We start from the raw sequence: 18417 nt of genomic DNA, 5'->3' as shown, positions 1-18417 counted from the left end.
CCAGACCTTCCCATCTCAAAGAGTTTCATTAGAGACTACAGTCGAGAACTCCCGAAAGCACCGCATTGGAAGAGGAGACGTACACGAAAGCCCTTGTCTCCAACTACAAGAAGGACATCAATGGGAAGTACCACTAACACCACGAGGAGGACTGGAGAGCGCCCAGAGAGAGAGAGAGGAGGGAGGCCTTCAATGATGAGGCCTGGGTGGGTTACCTGGCGAAACCAAGAACACCTGAGGACGCGGTTCACTTGAAAATAGGAGACAGCCTGGTCAGGGTTCTCACGAGAGTTAAAGCGCACTGGCAAGTGGGTGTCTTGAGTTTCCCAGGTGCGGCAATGCCTCAATTGTTGGCTTCCCTGGAGATGTTAGAGGTAAGGAAAATACACACCGTCACCATATTGATGGGCACAAATGATGTGTCTAGAGGCGACTGGAGGAAAATTACGATGTTGCCGGAGAAGGTGAGCTGTTTGTTGCAGGAGGTGTGGATCTACCTGGATCATACGATACTGATGATTTGCACTGCCATAAAATAAGATGCTGGACGAGAATGGACTGAGCATGAATGAGAGGGTGCATCAAATTTATGAGATACTACACGAGATCCAAAGGAGCAGTATTCGGCCGTTTAGATTGCCTGATAATGCTCACATGATGGAGGATTTCTTCCCGGGCGGATCATCCTCCAAAGGCATCCTTTTTGATCAACATAAAAGCTTGGAATGGTTGAACAAAGTCTTTCAGATGCATATCAACAATCTAGAGTCGGATTTACTGGAAAATGGAGAGCCTAATTTTTGTCCACCTCCAAGACCTCCTTTCTTCTCAGTCAGACCGATGGAAGACAGGTTGGGAGAGAGAATTGATTCTAAAGACAGTTCAGGGAGCAGCAGGAGCAGGCAGCCGGGCTTGATGTCTTGGGATAAGGGCTCGACGCCGCAAAGCTCGGTGGTGTCGTCAATCGTGGTGCTGGAAAGAGTCAGCGAGAACGGCACGAGCAAGGCTACATACCTAGAAAGGGTGAGGGACCCAGACTTGAAGGAGAGTTATGGAAATTCTAGAGCTCAAGAGCCTGTCTCATAAGGACCTAAGGAATCATTTTTGCGTAGACTGACTTAAGTCGCACGAGGCGCATTTTTCTCAGAATAAGACCTTGGAGACGGCGGACCTGACAAGTAATCAGAGAAGGTCGATCAATGGTCCGATCAACTATCGACCACTGAGGGAGCTTGAGAATCCAGGCGCATTTGCAGAACCACCAAAACTAAAACAACGCACGGGCCTGGCCAGAATAAGGGTGGCGATACCAGCGCAATTGCAAGTGGTGGAGAAACTTCTATTCTTAAGGCTATGGGGCTTCCTGACAAGGCCTCAGCGGGCCCAGAATTGTAAAAAGATGCAAGATACGGAGATGCGTTTGGAGCGTCCCAGTTGGTTAAGGCACTGGCTGCCTATGATCACTCGGATCCGGGAGCCGCTCGAGTTGTAATCGTCGCAGGTTCGGACTTCGCGGGAACGTCGTAGAAATCGTTCTAGACGGAAACGCTTTTATACATGTTGCCGGATGCCAAACTGAGCCAAATGTTGACGCTAGTGGTAGCAGTAAAGTCGGAGACACCATGCGAGCAGGAATTGCTACTGTTAGCGGGAATGGATGAACACCTGCACGCAAAATTTTGGAGGCAATAGAGACGTTGTTCTCCGAGATGAACGAGATACAACAGGATCGAGTCCAAAAGTGATGTTCACGTTGTCACCAGGATATGCGAGCTTGCCCTCTGCCCTTCATTTCGTATGCTGATGGCTGCTCTCAATCAAGAATTAGAACCAAAAAGTTGAGACTCTTGAAGTCGGAAGTGGCGGCAGTTCGGGCGGAAGACTTCAGCCAGTCGTCAATAGGTACTTTTTCTAAGCTCCGTGACTGTGTAATGTCTGGGCGAATGTTACAATTCTGCGTGCAGAAACGTCTTCTTCTTGATCAGGAAGGATCGCAAATTTTCTCGTCAGCCTTCATGATTCAAGGGATCTCCTCTGTAACGGTTGTAGCAGTACAATCGTTACAACTCGGAGCACTCTTCTTCGAACACTGACAACTAATTCTTATCGTCTTCTATATCCGTCGTACGTCTAAGTCTGATTAGCGAAAATCAACTGTCTCCTTTTCGCTTTTTCAATTGTCGCGACAAAAAATTGTTACGTGTCATGCTCACCAAAACTGAAAATTTAAAAATAACATTATCATTCCAAACTGACCCTTCTCAGCTTGTTCCCTTTAACAATAAAGACACCTAATCGTCAATATCAGCATATCTTCCCGCAAAACTGCTCTTGTTAAAAACTGTTGGTGACGTACTTTTTTGAGGTTCTTCTAGGCGAATGGCACAGACTCCGCTGACAGCCCGGTCAATGTTCTCAATGAACTCTGAGTAACAAATCAGAATGGTACAGTGCCATCGAACAAAATTTACAAATTGCACCAAAAGAACTTAATCCTCATCATATCGACTCACTACATGCTATAATTGGCATCATACTACATCACTATATCCCTTTTATTTTTCACTGGTCTGCACTCTAAGGATATGACCTAAAATTTAAAAAAAAAAGTTCGGATTCATTAACGTCATTTTCTCAAACCAAACTCTTTTTCCCAGGTTCAAAAAGTGTTGGCACGCAGCACAAGCAGGGATATCGATTCGAATCCGAGTATTCGACCCGAATACCGAGTATTCGGCACTTCGAAGCCGAATCCGAATATTAAAATTTTGAAATCCGAATATCGAATCCGAATATTTTTTTTTTTTGCCGAATACCGAATAATGCAGGGTCCACTGCTAAAAAACCCGAATATTCTGAATATTGGTTTACTATTTTGTTTCACAATATTTTTCTGTTTTTTTTTAAGATGCCTAATGTAGAAGAGTCCCAGCCAATTCTTCTTGAAAAATGCTATGCTAGGGAAAATAACCAAATATCCGAATAGTTGTTCGAGTAGTAACATTTGGCCGAAGCCGAATCCGAATAGTAAGGGCACTATTCGGCCGAAGTCGAATATCGAATAGTTGGGCCGCGGCGAATAACGAATATCAAAAAATCCGAGTATTCGACATCCCTGAGCACAAGCCTGCCAACCGACAAACTAAAATTATTCTACTTTGTCTTGTCTCTTCCTTTCTGGAGTTCCTCTTCCGGAGTTTTAGTTCGCTGGTCCTGAATATCAAAATGAAGAAACTCGTTGGTGTGAATGAACAATGAAATAATCTCCCTCGTCGAGAGATTACTCAATTCTTTCATGTCACCACAAAGTGAACAGTTCTCTTAGGCGATAAAACAATTATGCGGGCTGGAATGCTTCGAAAATACTCTCAACTCAAGCCTTACTAAATCAATAGTACGTTTCTCTGAAAACAGTAACCAAAATCACAATGCAATTTCATAATTGCGGAATCGATAAACGTAAAATAACAAAGGTTTTTTATTCTTTAAACTTCATTTTCAAGATTAGTTACCTTGATAGCTCATTTGAGATTTTTCGCACAAAACAATTTCGAGTTTCAATTTTTCACTTTTGTTGCTTCTTTGTTTGTCCCTTTTAATTATCGTCATTCACAAAATCTTAAACTTCTAAATTCTTCTATATGTTGGGGGCGTACATTTTCGGGGTCATTGTTGTCGAATGTTATAAAAGCTCTTGTGTCGACCGAAAGCGAATGATCTGAACCACCGTCTTTGAAATTCTCTATTTTTAATTTTTAGCACTTAGCAGTTTTTTCCCATTCTGAAAAAGTCAGTTTTTTCATCCGCACTAATTTTGTCAGAACTCGTGAAATTGTGAAATACATGAGTTTAGGAAAGTTGTCTCTGATAATTGCAATGTTCTTGAGGATATTGTTTCTTGTCGAATGAACACTTTTTTTTACTCCGTTTATTCCAGAAATAGTTCACTACGATACAAATCTAGCAGAGACGGTTAAAATGGCATTTTCAGACTAGAAAGAAACGGGTAAATTTTTTCAATTAAGAATTGACACTTTCGGAGACGATAGTTCAGATCATTTGCTTCCAGTTGATGCAAAAATTTTGTTAAAATTCAAAGTAAATATTGTCCTGAATGGCCCTTTAATTAGGCTGTTTAGAGAGTATTAACCCAAATTTGGGTTTAATTTTGCCCAGTAGTGTATGACACTTCTATGCCATTTTAAATTTTTTCAAATAACTTAGATATATAAGAATTTTAAAATGTTATTTCAAACGTTTTGGCACATTTTGTGCATCATCAGGATGAAATTTTTGTACAATACTCACAGTACGATCGAAGATCTGAAAAAAGTGACAAACATGTTGTCATAAAATGTCATGGTTTTGTGAAATTTGTATGAAAAAATGACTTATAAAAAACAGTACAAAATTTGGAGTTACCAATCCTGTAATTGTGTGCTGTCAGAGTACACTCGTAGGATGCAGATCTTATTTCCAATATATGAGCTGTCGAATCACCGGAGGTGCGTTACACGCTAGTCATTTATTATTGATTGCAGTGTAGTTATTGAGTTATTGGTTGGTTATCTAATGTTGCACCTCAAAAAAAACGAATCGTTCACTTTCAGATTGACTGAGAAAAATGAAAAAATTCAAATCAGCACAGCAATGAAATTGAAGAACTTGCTCTTAAATTCAACGGTGTGTAAGTTGCCGGTGAAATTAATTAGTGTACGAGGAAAAGATTCGTTTGCTCTCATACAGAGTTTGTTGACTAATAATGTTGATGCACTGTGGCCAGCTCGAAAAGATTTTCCATCATCCATTTACGGAATGTTCCTTTCTCTGAATGGACGAGTTATTTTTGATACCATTCTTTATTCGAGTAATGAATCAAACGAGATGAATCTGTATCTGGAATGCCATATTAGTGAGATCAATCCGATGTTAGCCCATTTGAAGAAATATCGAATGAGGAAAAAGGGCACATAGTTGCTAACAAAGAGTCAAAGATATAGTTAGCGAGATTTTAGGAGGTTTAGCATTAAGTGAAATATCTTTTGGATATCGATGTTTTCTCTGCAAAAAAAATCGGCAGACTAGTGTAGACTAGAGTTGGAGTTCAGCTTATGACAAGTGTGAATCATTGCACTCGATCGAAATAGTTATGAGAGTACAACTATCCGTATTAATATTGTTATTCAAGTTGAAAATAATTATAGTAGTTTCGACTACATCCAAAAAAGCTGTTAAGTTGTGTAAACAAAAAAAATCGAATGTTGATGGAAACGAGGAAAAGGTGTTAAGCAACTATGTGGTGTGCGTTATAGGCTGAGATAAACTTGGAAAGTTCGTCTGTATATGGAGTCATTGAAAACTCGTTCAGTTGTGATTTGAGTACTATATTGAATGATCAACGAAATGATTTTACTCTAAGTGAAGATCCAAGAGCACCAAAAGAGGGTCTGAAGAGACTTGTGGTATTCGATCACTCCGATGATTCCATCAGTTCAACTATAGATACAGGCGCGTCTAGTGTTGACTTGTATACGGAGAAAAGGTACGAACTGGGTATTGCGGAGGGGCCAGGGGAGATAGTGCGGAACAAAGCATTGCCTCTGAACTACAACGTGGACCTCATGAATGGAGTATCATTCTCGAAGGGATGCTACTTAGGACAGGTGCGTCAACTATAATGGCCAGATCACAATTTGAGGGGGGTATAAACCAAGCGAAGCCAATTTCCTATTTTTCTATATCTTTATGTTATTTAGGTGAGCGAGACATTTCCGCCACATTTAAGCCAAGTGTGTATATTTAAGAGATATACGCTATCTCTACTTGTAGCTACTGTCTTTTTTTACATAGCTACGCTGTGAAAAAAGGTCAAAGCGCTACTGCCAACCTGCGCATTTTTTTCTAGCATCGGTTTTCTGCCTAATCGCATTCTCTTTTAAGCATGCTTCTTTGTTTTACATGATTTGCTGTTTTTTTCTTTTTAATAGATATTTTTCTAATACTCAAATCCGGGCTATCTGAACTAATTCTTTTGTCGATGCTTGGCGATATTTTTTGAAACTGATCTCCCTTATTGGCTGTACGTTTTGTTAATACTATTATTGATTTTGGGCTTCAGTTTTTGTTTTGGAAGCTGAAGCCCCTCTTGAACTTGTTCACTGGCTGCTGCATGGGCTCAGTTGTTTGTTCGCCTGATAAGCCTCCATTCCGCTTAGCGTGTGTTATTGAAGTTTAAGTTTAAGGGCTTATAGGGACTTGAGACAGTTAGTAGAAGCAGTAACCCTAAAGTGAACAAGTTTCAGAAAATTAAATATACAGGCTACGAGGGCCTACGACTAGCAAGTTTTCGAGTCAACTTTAGTTTAATAGAGGACTTTTGGCTGGAAAGTAACTTAGCCTGGAGGTAACGAACATGCCTGGCATGGCAATGGTCCTGGGTTCGAATCTGAGCAGGACCTGTTTTTTTTCCTAACAGGAATTATTTTGTTTCAAATAAAATCGTCGGCCAATTATTTGTCTGCTGATCTGTTGTCGGCTTAGTTGTCACATCTCTGAATTATTATTTTTTTTTGCGCGCATTATTCGTTAATGTTTTTTTAGTGTTTGATTTACGCCTACATTTTGAAGTTTTACTTAACTTTCCTTTGTTTTTTCTTTCGCTGAACAAAATCCTCGGCCTAAATTATTTCGGCCTATTTTGCATCGGTTTAATGACTTAATTTTGGGCCGTTTCAAGAGAAACACAATGTTAGCACTCCCCTCCGCACTTTTCAAGTTTTTCTTATATTTTACCAATCAGTTTGTTGAAATTTCTTTTGTTTCGTTATGGAAAATTTTTTCACTTCTTGCAAAAGTTTTATTGTCTCAGAAACTTTTCTTGGTTTTCAAAAAAAGGGTGTGTGCTTGTGTACTCCCCTAGAGTCATGTTTTTGTGTGTGCTTGTGTAGTCCCCTAGAGTAATGTTTTTCTTGACCCCTCTGTCTACAGCCTTCGGAAAAGCGTGGGGAATATTTGAACCATATTTTTTTTTTACTTTATTTTCATTTTCTCGAAAACTACTCCTCAAATATAGATTTTTGGTTTCAATGAGTTGAACTGTTTCGAAACGCTCCCCTGCATAAGTGGCCACGATCAAATGTTTTTGCACATAAATTTATGCCCCTCCGAATAGTCAAATTTTTTATTTTTGTCCGTTCTGTGGATATTTTCTCGAAAACTAGCCTCTCAAATCTGATGTTGTGGGTTCAATGAGATAGCGGTGTAGTGGGAAGCTCCTCTGCATTAGCTGGCACTAACTAAAATTTTACACAAGAAGTTATCGCCCTCTGAAAAGTCAATTTTTGGATTTTTGACCGTTCTTAAACTTTTTGAATATTCTCCAAAACTACAGTTATAACTGAGATTTTGGGGTAAAATCTGAAAATGGGTTCAGAAGCTCATTTGCTTATGCGACTACGCCTAAATTGTTTTGACTCCACAAGTGTTGGCACTCGCAAAAGTAAAATTTTTGATTTTGACCCTTTTTTGGATTTTTCTCGCTAACTACCCTGCCAAATCAGGTATCATAGTTTTAAATGATTGAATAGGTTGTTGAAAGCTAACTTTTATAATTGGCTATGCCCAGTATGTTCAAGGAAAAAGTTTTTTGAATTTTATTGACTTCACGCGAAAACTACCGGGCCAATTCAGGTTTTGTTCAATCGATAAACCCAATTTTGGTGGAAATCTTCTCTACTTCAACGGCCATAACCTGCTCTTTGCAGAATAACGTTTTTAGAATTTGACCGTTTTTTAGTAATTTTTTGAATTTTTTTAAAATTTTGTCAATCAAATCTTAAATGAAAAGTTCCAATGAAAGAACGGGTTGCGATAATTGTATCTGCAGAAGCGGAGATGCTTTAATTCCTTGTATGAGAAATTATCTCCTTGGCAAAACTGTTTATTTCAAAACTTTTTACTCTTCTCACTTATTTTAGTAGAGAAACAACTAATGTTTTAGGTAAAGTCCAATTTATGAAATCACACTTTTCGTGCCGCATCAGTATAGCAAATTCATTCAATATCAAACACGTACCTGCAGCAGTAACTGGGCCCGTAATTGTTTTTATCTATTTTTTTTCATGTTTTCTGTTGCATCGCAAGTGGCGCAAGTGGCGCTTCGCCTCTGTGTTAAATTTTTCCTCAAAAAGCGAGCTTTTTTTTAGTAGAGCGCTTCCTTTTGTCCCATGTTGATGCCGTGTTTACTTTTTTCATATATACACACTATCTCTACATGTTGAAGTTTTACGCATTCTCACTTTCTTTCTACAAAAGTCTTGCTACTGAATTTTTTAAGAGCTTTTTTCCTTTTTTTATTTAAAACGCTTTCTCCGGATTCTAGCTTCTTTTACTTTTTTCTAAATAAGGTTGTAGCTATTTTTATCAATAAAAAAAGTCTTATTTTAGTTGAAAAATTGTTGTCTCCAAATTCCGGTTTGTTTTATTTTCCAAACTTTCCAACTAAATTAAAAAAAGAATATGCAGCGGTTTTATTATTTTTTTCTTAAGGAAATTTCTGACTCATTAGATCCTTTGAAAAAAGCTTCCGAAGTTTCAAGTTTATTTGTGTTATTCAAAAGAGCTTTCAGTTGTTGTTCGTGCTATTTTAATTTTTGAAAACCCAAAAAAGTTTTTCGAATAATCTGTTTTTGCTTTCCGAAAAACGCCTTTAACTAAGTTTGGTGTTTTTTTTTTAAGTTAAAGCCATTCTAAAAAGAATTCAAAGTGAGATCGAAAAAAGTTTCCGCATCAGTTTGAATTCGTTCAATTTTTTGCTTCAATCAAACTTAGCTAGCCAAAAGTGGATTGATATAGCTAAAACGGATTTCATAAAATAATACGAAGGGAGGACGCTTTGTTTGGCGAGAAGATCGAATCCCTGGGGAGGGGGGTCCGAAGTTAATACCATTTTTTTCGGTTTTACTATTTTCGTGTATTTTCAGACGCACAATTACAATTTTTATTATAACGAACACGAATTATTTTTATTGGTATTTTTCTGCAAATTTTAAATCAATTCCACTGCTTCTCAAGGAGCAATTTGATGAAATTCAGTGGCGTTAGTGTAGCATGAGGCGTATTTTTTTTCTTGAGGGACATTCAAAATCTGTGTATGTTTTGAGGAACAACTAAAATCTTAGTTTTTTATGAAAAAAAAAATTTTTTTTCGACGCAACGGGTGTCTGCTTTGGTACCGCTTTTTCTAAATGAACTTTATCCAAGAAAATTTGAGTGAAATGTATAAAATATTGGTCGATCTTGTTTTCTTCAAAAATTCGACTGTGGCTTTTGTCTTTTTTTTTCTGTTGAGAAGCTCGGCTTCCGCAAGTTGTGAAAAGCTCGGTTTCACCTCTGTGTAAATTAGTATTTAACTCATTGTATTCAATTGCTTCGCGTCAGTGTCTAAATTATATGTTTTTTTTTAATTTTTCCTGAAAGTTTTTAATTAATTGCCATCTACCGACTACATAAAATCATTTAAACTGAAGATCAGTCAATAAAGCAAATGTGTTTATTGGAGGGCCTTGTATCATTCTCCTATTTGTTCCATTGTACGAGGTGTTGCTCTGATTGTGACTCTCTTGGCCATTAACTTGAACTTGTCCAGTCCTCTACGTTTGTTCATCTGCTCTTGAGAGTCGAACCCCAGCCACGCGTACATCGTGTCTTCCTTGTCACTCTCCTTGAGGAGGTTGTCTCTTCGCATCACAAACTCTTCAGGCGCATCCGGATACCTACACAAGTACCATAATAGCCTCTAAGTTATCTTATTGGGGTTCTATTTGCGCTCTTATTCTGTTGGTTTATAGTGACTGCTTCAAAATAATAAACAATCTTCTGTTCTACAGCTAAAAGGAAATACTTGATATATAATGGTGGTGCATACTGCTTAAAATGGTATATATTCGGTGCATTTTCAATAGGATCATATTATGACTGTTCGTTCGGGTTTCGAAATACGGTGCTTTTTGTGCTTTCCAAATACTGCGCCCTTTGCTTTTCAATTGAGGAACATCACGTCCTGACAAGTACATACTCTCATGTGCTTAATTATCAGGGGGTCTGAATTTATGTATTGTTGGGAAGGGGGTCGCGGGCTTCGGTAATTAAGCAGCTGAGAAAACGCAAAAATTTGTTAGAAAATAAGTTTGATTTAATCGTTATTTTTTTAAAATTCAAAAAGGTCAAAATAGCTCAGTGTTTTTGCTTGAGGTATTTTCACACGGGGACAGAGAATTTGCTTGCAGTAGATTTGACAAAAAAAATGATTTTTTTTTTGGGCAGCGATTTGATTTTCTTTATTCTCAACAAAACTAGAAACTGTTCAATATTTAAAAACATTTTTTTCGCTTAATTGTCACCTTTCAGCAGACTTTAAGCTTTATTTTTCCCAGAAGGATCTATATGTTCATATATATTTTGATCTTTTGTCTCAACTATGGCGAGGAAGGGTTTTGTATTGAGGTCTAGAGTGAATTTGGACAAGAGAGAAGTGATGTCATACTTTTGGAACTCCCTGGCTGCGGTTCCCCCGTCCAGAGCTATGGTTGGCAGTCTAACGATAGATCTGTTCCTTTTCTGCTGTGGCGTTAGTTCCACCACCACTTCCACAGGCTCTTCTTTAACGCGTTTACTCTTCACCTCCTGTTCTGCTGGTTTGAGCAAAGTGGACAGTTTGGCTATGAACATGTCCTGTGAATTGAGGAGGTGTCTTGCAGTCGACCTAACCGATCATAAAGTTCATTACAATGTATTACGCTTGCGATTAGCGGAATACTGTAAAATAGACCTTTTTCGGGTTAATGGCAAACCTGGCTTTCCGGCAAACAAGACCTTTTTTGGCTTCCGGCAAACCTGGCATAGAGGTAACAACTACGCCTGGGACGAATCCAGGTAGGTCTATCTTTTAAGTCAAAGTTTTCAGTTTCAAAGAAATTTTTGGCCTATCCGTTTGTCTGATCGTGTTTTGTCGGCTAAGTATGCCGCATCACGGAATTTTCTTGTTTTACAAAATAAATAAAGCGTATGATAGCTTGGCTTGAATCAAATTTTACTATCTTAGCTTTTCAGCACTCATGCTTTTTGAGAAAAGTACTAAGCCTGAGGTGGTAAATGTTCTGTGTTCGAATCTTGCCAGAATCTGTTTTTTGTTACTCAAAAAGGAAATTTTCCGTTTCAAAAATTGTCGACATGTTGTGGGTTTGCTTGTGTTTGGTCGGCTTATTCGTTTATTTATACGTGTTAAACGCCAATTATTGTGTTTGTGTACGTGTTTTTGTCAAACTGAACATCATTTCAGACAAATTTCTGAAATTTTTGAAGTTATGGTTTTCTCGATAGGTTTTTTTTCGACTTAGTGGCTTTGTTTCATTCTTTCTCTGCTAGCTTGCTTTGGTATGTCTGTGTGGTATCGGTAGTGGCGCTAAGCTCCTCTTCGCCTCTGTGTCAAAAACTGTTTGTACAGATATAATACACTATCGCACAGGTATAAGGCTCAGGTGATTTTATGGACAAGAGTATTTTGGACAGGTGATTTTATGGACAATCATTTCATTGGCATCGTATAATATCTAACAAGATTTAATGGTTTAAATCTTCGAAGTTAGTAAAAATGAGTACGAAGAATTGTAAAATGAGTACGAGTACTTGCTACTGAATAGTTTTTCTGGTTACATCTTTTAAGTTAAATTTCATTTCAGATTTAATTCTGAGTGGCAACAAAAATAAGACCAGTTTTTCTCGATTCTCGAATTTTTTGAAATATCACTTTGTTATCCGAATTACAACTGAAAGGGATTCACTACATTATATTGATTGTAAATAAAAAACATCAAATACAAGCGGCGTCTTAGTACAGGTTTTGGTCGAGGTTTTTTATCTGCCAGTATTGAATTACGGGGGTTGATAAATTAGACGATAAGCAAATTAGACGGAGGTACTTAAAAGGAAATTAGACGGTTTTGCAAAACTGCAATTGTGAGAAAATAGACGAAAATGAGAGAAATGAACTTTGTTTGCACACAAATTGCATTAGAAAAATAAAATTGTTTGTAGACAACAGTTCAATTTCGGTGGCCAAAAACTTTACAAGTCAATCATGCATAATTTATTCAATTCAAAACTCTCCTGTAATATTCAGATTTGACATTTTATGTTCATTTGAACTAATTGTTTTGATAGGTATTGACATTTTATGATCTTTTTGTATTTGTGAAACTTGACTCTTAAGAAAAAATTTTGTTGGCCCTTTCCTTTTCATAGCTTTTTCGTCTAAAATGCCAGATCTGTAAAAAATAAATTCCGTCTAATTTCGTTTTTGTAGTATCCCTCTAATTTGCTTATCGTCTAATTTCCTAGGCCCCTTGAATTACTTGTCTGTTGTCACTTACAGTTGATTCATGTTATATTTTTTATTCAAACAACAAGAAATTTGCTGGAATTTTTTTTCTCTGGCATTTTTGAGTAACAGTAACAAATATAGAAAAATATCAACTTTTTCAGAAACAAAAATCAAAAAGAAGTTTATAGGTTTTCTTTTATATTAGAGTCAAGTCTTCGTTGTGTGGTGTGCGTACCTGTTGGCGAATGCGGCAGCTGCAGTTTTTGCTCGGTTTTCTCCATCTTCCTCGTCATGTGGTACTCGAAGTTTTGCCGAACTTACATTTGTGCTAGACCGAATTATGTTTCTCAGATCTGCATTGTTGATCTTCTTGCTGCCTACAACACGAAGAACATTCAACTTTTTGTTGTACACAAATCTTGCATACTGTTTTTTGGTACTATCAGAAAGGTTTCTCGCAGCGCTTTCGCAGCCTTCTTTTGTACATAATGTATTTCTAGCGGTGTATTTTTCTGATTCAGTGCACTGAATCAAAAAAAAACTGTGGCACAGTTATAATAGAGTTTGACACAAGCTTCATTTAAGATAGTAAGTTAATTCTTGGCAAACTACAGGATCTTCAATTTTAGCAAAAAATATATATTTGCTGTTTATTTCAACTTAGTGATTGTTCTATTTTTTAGGTGTTTTTTTTATAATTTTTTTTATTATCAGTTAAGAGCCTTAAAATCTGTTAAAATTTTGAAATTTGTATTTTAGTGGCTTGATTGTTGATTTTGTAGAGGCTTTTAGTTTCAAAAGTGGATATTTATTTTAGATTAGATTTCCCAGGGGAGTTAAAAATTTACGCATTGATCGTATTCTCGATTTGGATTTATTGACCTTAAAAGTCCTTAGGATTTATTGGTCTTTGGATTTATTTTCCTCAAATTTAAAAGGCTTTCAGATGATGCCTTTTTTAAATTATGAAGTTTTTTTTTCTGCTTTTTTATTATTCTGCACGTTTGAAATTTAGGAAGCAGCTTAAAAATATGACCTAAATGCAAACAATAATTATGACCAAAATGCCTTGCATCTTCTAAGTCTTATTCAAGGATTCATAAAATTGCGCACTTGACGTTGCAAACCAATATTTTACAAATTTGAAGACGTTATTGAATGCCAAGAAATAGCTGTTACCGAAAATTTTCTCTCTTCTGATCCCGCGATTGCAGATCCCAAATTCAGAGGTTTTGCCAACAATTTGACAATAACTGTAAAATAGTTTAAAACCAATTTCGTGCATAACCTGAAGTCCATGTGCGTGCAGTGCCATCTCCCCCTCCTCCCATGGCGCCTCCTCCCCTTCTAGTGTTAGGTAGACCAGGTGCAGTATTCACTCGACTAGAAGTCTCCTGCATTGCCTTCATCTGGGCAATCTGTCGAATATTGAAGCCACAATTTAAGACACTTTGGGTAATGTAGGGAACGCACTTGTTTTGTCAGTGATAAAAAGTGAACATTTTGGCGCTCCAATTTTGTGCTTTTACGAAGGCTTGCTCAATGGGACCCATCTTTCATGGTTTGTTTATCCATGGTTTTAACCTATCATGCTTTTTGACCACTTTTCCAAATAATTCTGGTTGAGCTGCATGTATGTGTACCTTGAATGTGTGAAGCTTGCGAGCATATCGCATCTGGTCTGTTTCTATGTGCAGTCGGGCGAGTTTGTACTCATTCAGGATTTTCTTGTCGAACATCTTGCTTGACAATATGTCCACCTGAAGTGAAATGTTTCACAAATCTCAATTCGGAATTAAAACTCAATCGAAAAAAGTCAATATAAATGAGTTTTGAAAACAGTTAACAACTTTCAAAAATGTTAAATCCTATGAACACAAACCTGAACTTTTCAACAATTCAACGTTCTTGATTTTTTGTTGAAAAGTTCAACAAATCAAAGTTCTTTAAGCCAATCAAACTGACTTTTTTTCAATCTGACAAACTGGCAATTTTTGAATACTGAAATTTAATTGGCGAACTAATGTTCTAGCGTGTTTCAGTCCTTCTGGTATGAGATATCCACTTTTTTTCAGGACAGATTTATCGAATTTTTTAACTACCCCTCTCACATAGTACCTAGTTACGCTTGTAAAGAATAATCATCCCAAAAGAAATAACTCAATGTTGAGCAATTACGGATCTTGAATCTCTTTTACTACCCCTTTGCAATAAGCGGGGGTAGGATTAGCTGACTGAAGAACACATTTGAAGATTTAACCTGGTACCAACTACGCACAGGACACTCATCGATGGCCAAAGAGATCTTGCGAGATCCGGCATTATTGACGATCCAAGTCGTCTCGATTGCGGCGAAATAGAAATCGTCAATCACATATTCCAGGGCCAAAGAGGAGATAGCTTCAGACAAGAACTCACAGGAAACGCGAACGATACCGAAAAACTGGCTATTCAGGAACCCCGGAATTTTTTTTTACCTACCTACGACGGATGAGACGTTCAATATTCGCGCAAAGCACAAGAAAGACCTCCTGAAAGAAGAAGCGAAGAAAGAAGAAAGAAAGAACAAAGAAAGAATAAAGTTCTCTGGTCACTCATAACATAAATTGAGCAATTGGTCGTTAGTAGTCATTAGAACGAGACTGGCAGAGGATAGACAACAGGGCCATATGCCCCACTAGCGCCTACCCCAGCAAGAAGAAAAAGATGAAGAGATCTGATTGCACTAACCTTGTTGATTTTCTCTGCCTTGCGATGAGCTCTGATGTCTGCTTTGAGTGTGTAATTAGTGAGAGTACTGCCCCTGAGTTCCCGGTTGAGGAATTTTTCCAGCTTCTGGATCCGAGTGGCCTCCGACTGCTCAGTGCTGGACACTGCCATAGCTGTGCAACAATGGTGTCCCTTTAGACTGAATTGTTACTCAACTTATAACCAGCGCATACGAATATGAGATGGTTTATTGCTACTTAATTCATAGATCTCCGAATTGTGGAAGTTGAGAGGTTAAGATAAAATCAGAATAAAAAGAATTTGGATAAAAACTTGAATGCAGAGAAATTTGATAGAAAGAAAAAATGTACTAAACAATTACACGGTTTGTTTTACTGCATTGAGTAAATAATTTATACGAATAATTGGTCATAAATATACAAGATGGTGTTTACATTACGGCACAGAATCAAATGATTGGGGTGAGAGGCTTTGAAAAGCAGTGAAGGGTACTCTGAATGTCATCAGCTCCGAATCTTCGAGTGTACTTCTTTTTTTTTATAGTTGCTTGTTATTATGCTAAACATACTGAATAACAAAGCAAGAATGCGGTGATATCATCGGTCTCAAATATTTTGCTGTGCCTTAGCATGGTTTGGCACTTCTAATTCTTTTGTGATTTGTTTTCTTTGGTATGTTTTTATTCTTGCTTCGTCTCTCAATTATGATCGCTTTGTACACGACAGATTTTCGTCTCCACTAAATAACATCTCAGAAGTAGAGAGTCGGAAAAACACTCGTTCATTCGCTCAGCCATCAAAATTAAATTAGTTGTCATTTTTTTGAAACTTTCAAATACTATCTAATTATTTCCAGAGGGCCACTTCAATAATTCAATCTAAATAATTTTATTCGCAATTGTGAAAAATCCTCGAAATTCTCTTTGCTCTAATGTAATGTGATTTTTTTCTGCAATTTGAAAATTTAAAAATGTATACAAAACAAAGTCAATGTTATTGTCAGTGGATAAGTTAATGAAATTGAGTTTTTTGTTATTATTCGTAGGAATTGACGGCAAGAACACATCATACTGGAGTGATACGACGCAGAGTGTTTCCAGTTGAACTATCCAAACCCATTCCATCCCCAACAACCACCTCACTTAGCTCAACAGAAGGGGGAGACCAAATCGAGCAAAGTGAGGGTAGTGCTGCAGGGGGGCCCTCCCACTTGAATTTGCCTATATTCACCAGGGGTGAAGGGGACGGAGAGGGTGGGGTGAAAATGGGTAATCTGGTGTGCTCTCTGGGAACTAAAGGACTGGCGATGTTGAGAGTGGACCATGAGCCAGATGTTCCACTACAGATACTGTCCGATACTCTTCTCATACCCAGAAGGCCTTTTTGGAACAAATAGATCAATCAGAGTATAAATGCATATAGACATATAATTTTTTTGAGAAAAACAGTTATTAGTATATATTCGAAAATGCGAATGTTAATTGTTCTACATACTTGACCGAATATTAATGAAGTGAAATTTGTGAATTGATTTTTTACTAACTAAAGTTTTACCGTGTTAGCTGAGATTAAATTCTGATTTAACAGCAAAAGTTGTCGCCTTACAATCTGGCTTCATGAACTTCTGGAAAAAATGGATAATTAGGACGACAACTTTTTGCATGAAGCAAGAAGTTGTTCAAACTAGGTTATTTCCTTTTGAATTCCTTTATTAGTTGACAACCAGATTTAAATATGGAAAGCGTAAGATTATGTTATTGCGTTGCTTAATGTTTCTTAAGAAAGAGAATTTTTTTATTTGGTCGTTGTTTTTCCATCAAACTCTTTCACTTCATTCATGCTCAATAATTTTTTTGTCAGTTTGGCTCAAAAAATAAATCGAATTCGCTTTTCAAAATAAGTCGAGTCAAGTGTTAATCAATGAAGTCATTTTTTGAGAGTCGATGAACATAGTGAAGACATTATGTAGGTCTTGATGGTTTTTTTTTTCAGCAAAAGTTCTAAATGTGTTCACGCCTATTTGATTTTTTGCAGCTTGACTTCTGATATCTTTTGGGTTCAGTTAATTTCTTTTGTTAAAAGCAAGGCAGTTTACACTATCGAGCAGCAAAAGTGGAAAACTCAAAAAACGCTATGTACTACTTATTTCGAAAGTGCTTGTCAATTTTCAGATTTCCCAGCGGAAGAATAACTTTGCCCATTGATCCAGTTTTCTCAAATTGAGTTAATTTATCAAAAAGTGTCAATCATTGATTGTTCTTGAAATTCCAAGAGTTTTAAGGCCATCATTTTTGAAATTCGAAAATATTTTCAAAAACGAAATTCGAAAAAGTTTTCAAAAACAAGTTTCATTGCGTTCATTGACACTTTTCCAACTGTCTGCTGGCAATGTTCACTCATTCAAGTTTTGGGTTTTTTTTGTGAATTGCAGACACTCATATAGGTAGTGTATTTTGTTTTCTTTTGTTTAAGTGAAGACACATTCAGGTTTTTTCAGTAAAAGTTCAATCGCTCTTTTTTGGTTTGATTTCTTGATTTGTTTTGAACATTTTACACTCACTGCTTGGCATTTTACACTCACTGCTTGCTGTCCAGTGACAAAAGTGCAAATAACGCGAGAAAAGTGTGAATGATTTTTTTAGTTTCGAAAGTCGTATAGTTTTCCCAGCAAAAAAAAACTAAATATCGGCCCACTTATCTCTAATGGCTTAATTTGACTAAGATGTCGATCGTGAAATGTTCTCTTAATTGTACTAGTTCAAATTTGATGGATTTTTTAAAGAGTAATGAACGTAGTGAATACTCTTATAAAGGTCTTGCTGATTTTTTTTCAAGAAAAAGTCTTGAAATTTGTTCACGCTCAATTTTGATTTTTCGCGGTTTGACTTGTGATTTCTTTTGAAGTTCAGTGCATTTCCATTTTTAAAAAGGAAGACAAACTCCACTAACGAACAGAAAAAATGTAAAGGTCATGAAAAACGTGATCGACTTCTAATTTGGAAAGTGGAAATTAATTATCAGATTTTCCAGTGAAATAAAAGTTTTTCCTATCAATCCATTTTTCTCAAATTGGGTTAATTTCAACAAAAAAGTGTCCATCATAAGTTGTTCTACAAATTCAAAGAGCTTTAAGGCCATCTATTTTTTATTCGAAATTGAAAAGATGAATATTTTTGAAAAAACAAGTCAACTTTTGTTTCTTTGCGTTTATTACTCTTTTCCAACTGTCATTTGGCTATGTTTTAGAAATTCGAATAGAAAAATCTATGACGAAACAAGTCGGTTTCCTTGAATTCATTGACAGTTGTG

The 18417-nt window shown here is 36.9% G+C and overlaps 2 protein-coding genes across 2 annotated transcripts; one reads left to right on the top strand and one right to left on the bottom strand.

Annotated features, from left to right (window-relative positions):
* Window positions 1-4614: 4614 nt before the first annotated feature.
* On the top strand, window positions 4615-16637 carry LOC134841799 (uncharacterized). Its single transcript, XM_063857836.1, has 4 exons — window positions 4615-4966; window positions 5109-5155; window positions 5313-5663; window positions 16154-16637. Exons 1-4 carry the CDS (start codon window positions 4651-4653, stop codon window positions 16502-16504), a joined length of 1065 nt encoding a protein of 354 aa, XP_063713906.1. The 5' UTR covers window positions 4615-4650; the 3' UTR covers window positions 16505-16637.
* Window positions 9461-16110, bottom strand: LOC134842020 (uncharacterized). Its single transcript, XM_063858159.1, has 6 exons — window positions 15110-16110; window positions 14023-14139; window positions 13668-13797; window positions 12615-12756; window positions 10544-10762; window positions 9461-9773 (listed from the first exon to the last, which is right to left on the bottom strand). Exons 1-6 carry the CDS (start codon window positions 15257-15259, stop codon window positions 9569-9571), a joined length of 963 nt encoding a protein of 320 aa, XP_063714229.1. The 5' UTR covers window positions 15260-16110; the 3' UTR covers window positions 9461-9568.
* Window positions 16638-18417: the final 1780 nt, after the last annotated feature.

Source organism: Symsagittifera roscoffensis, chromosome 3 (genome assembly GCF_963678635.1).
Source record: "Symsagittifera roscoffensis chromosome 3, txSymRosc1.1, whole genome shotgun sequence".
NCBI lineage: Eukaryota > Metazoa > Xenacoelomorpha > Acoela > Convolutidae > Symsagittifera > Symsagittifera roscoffensis.
Note: the sequence above shows the minus strand (reverse complement) of the source record. Positions and strands in the feature narration are given on the sequence as shown.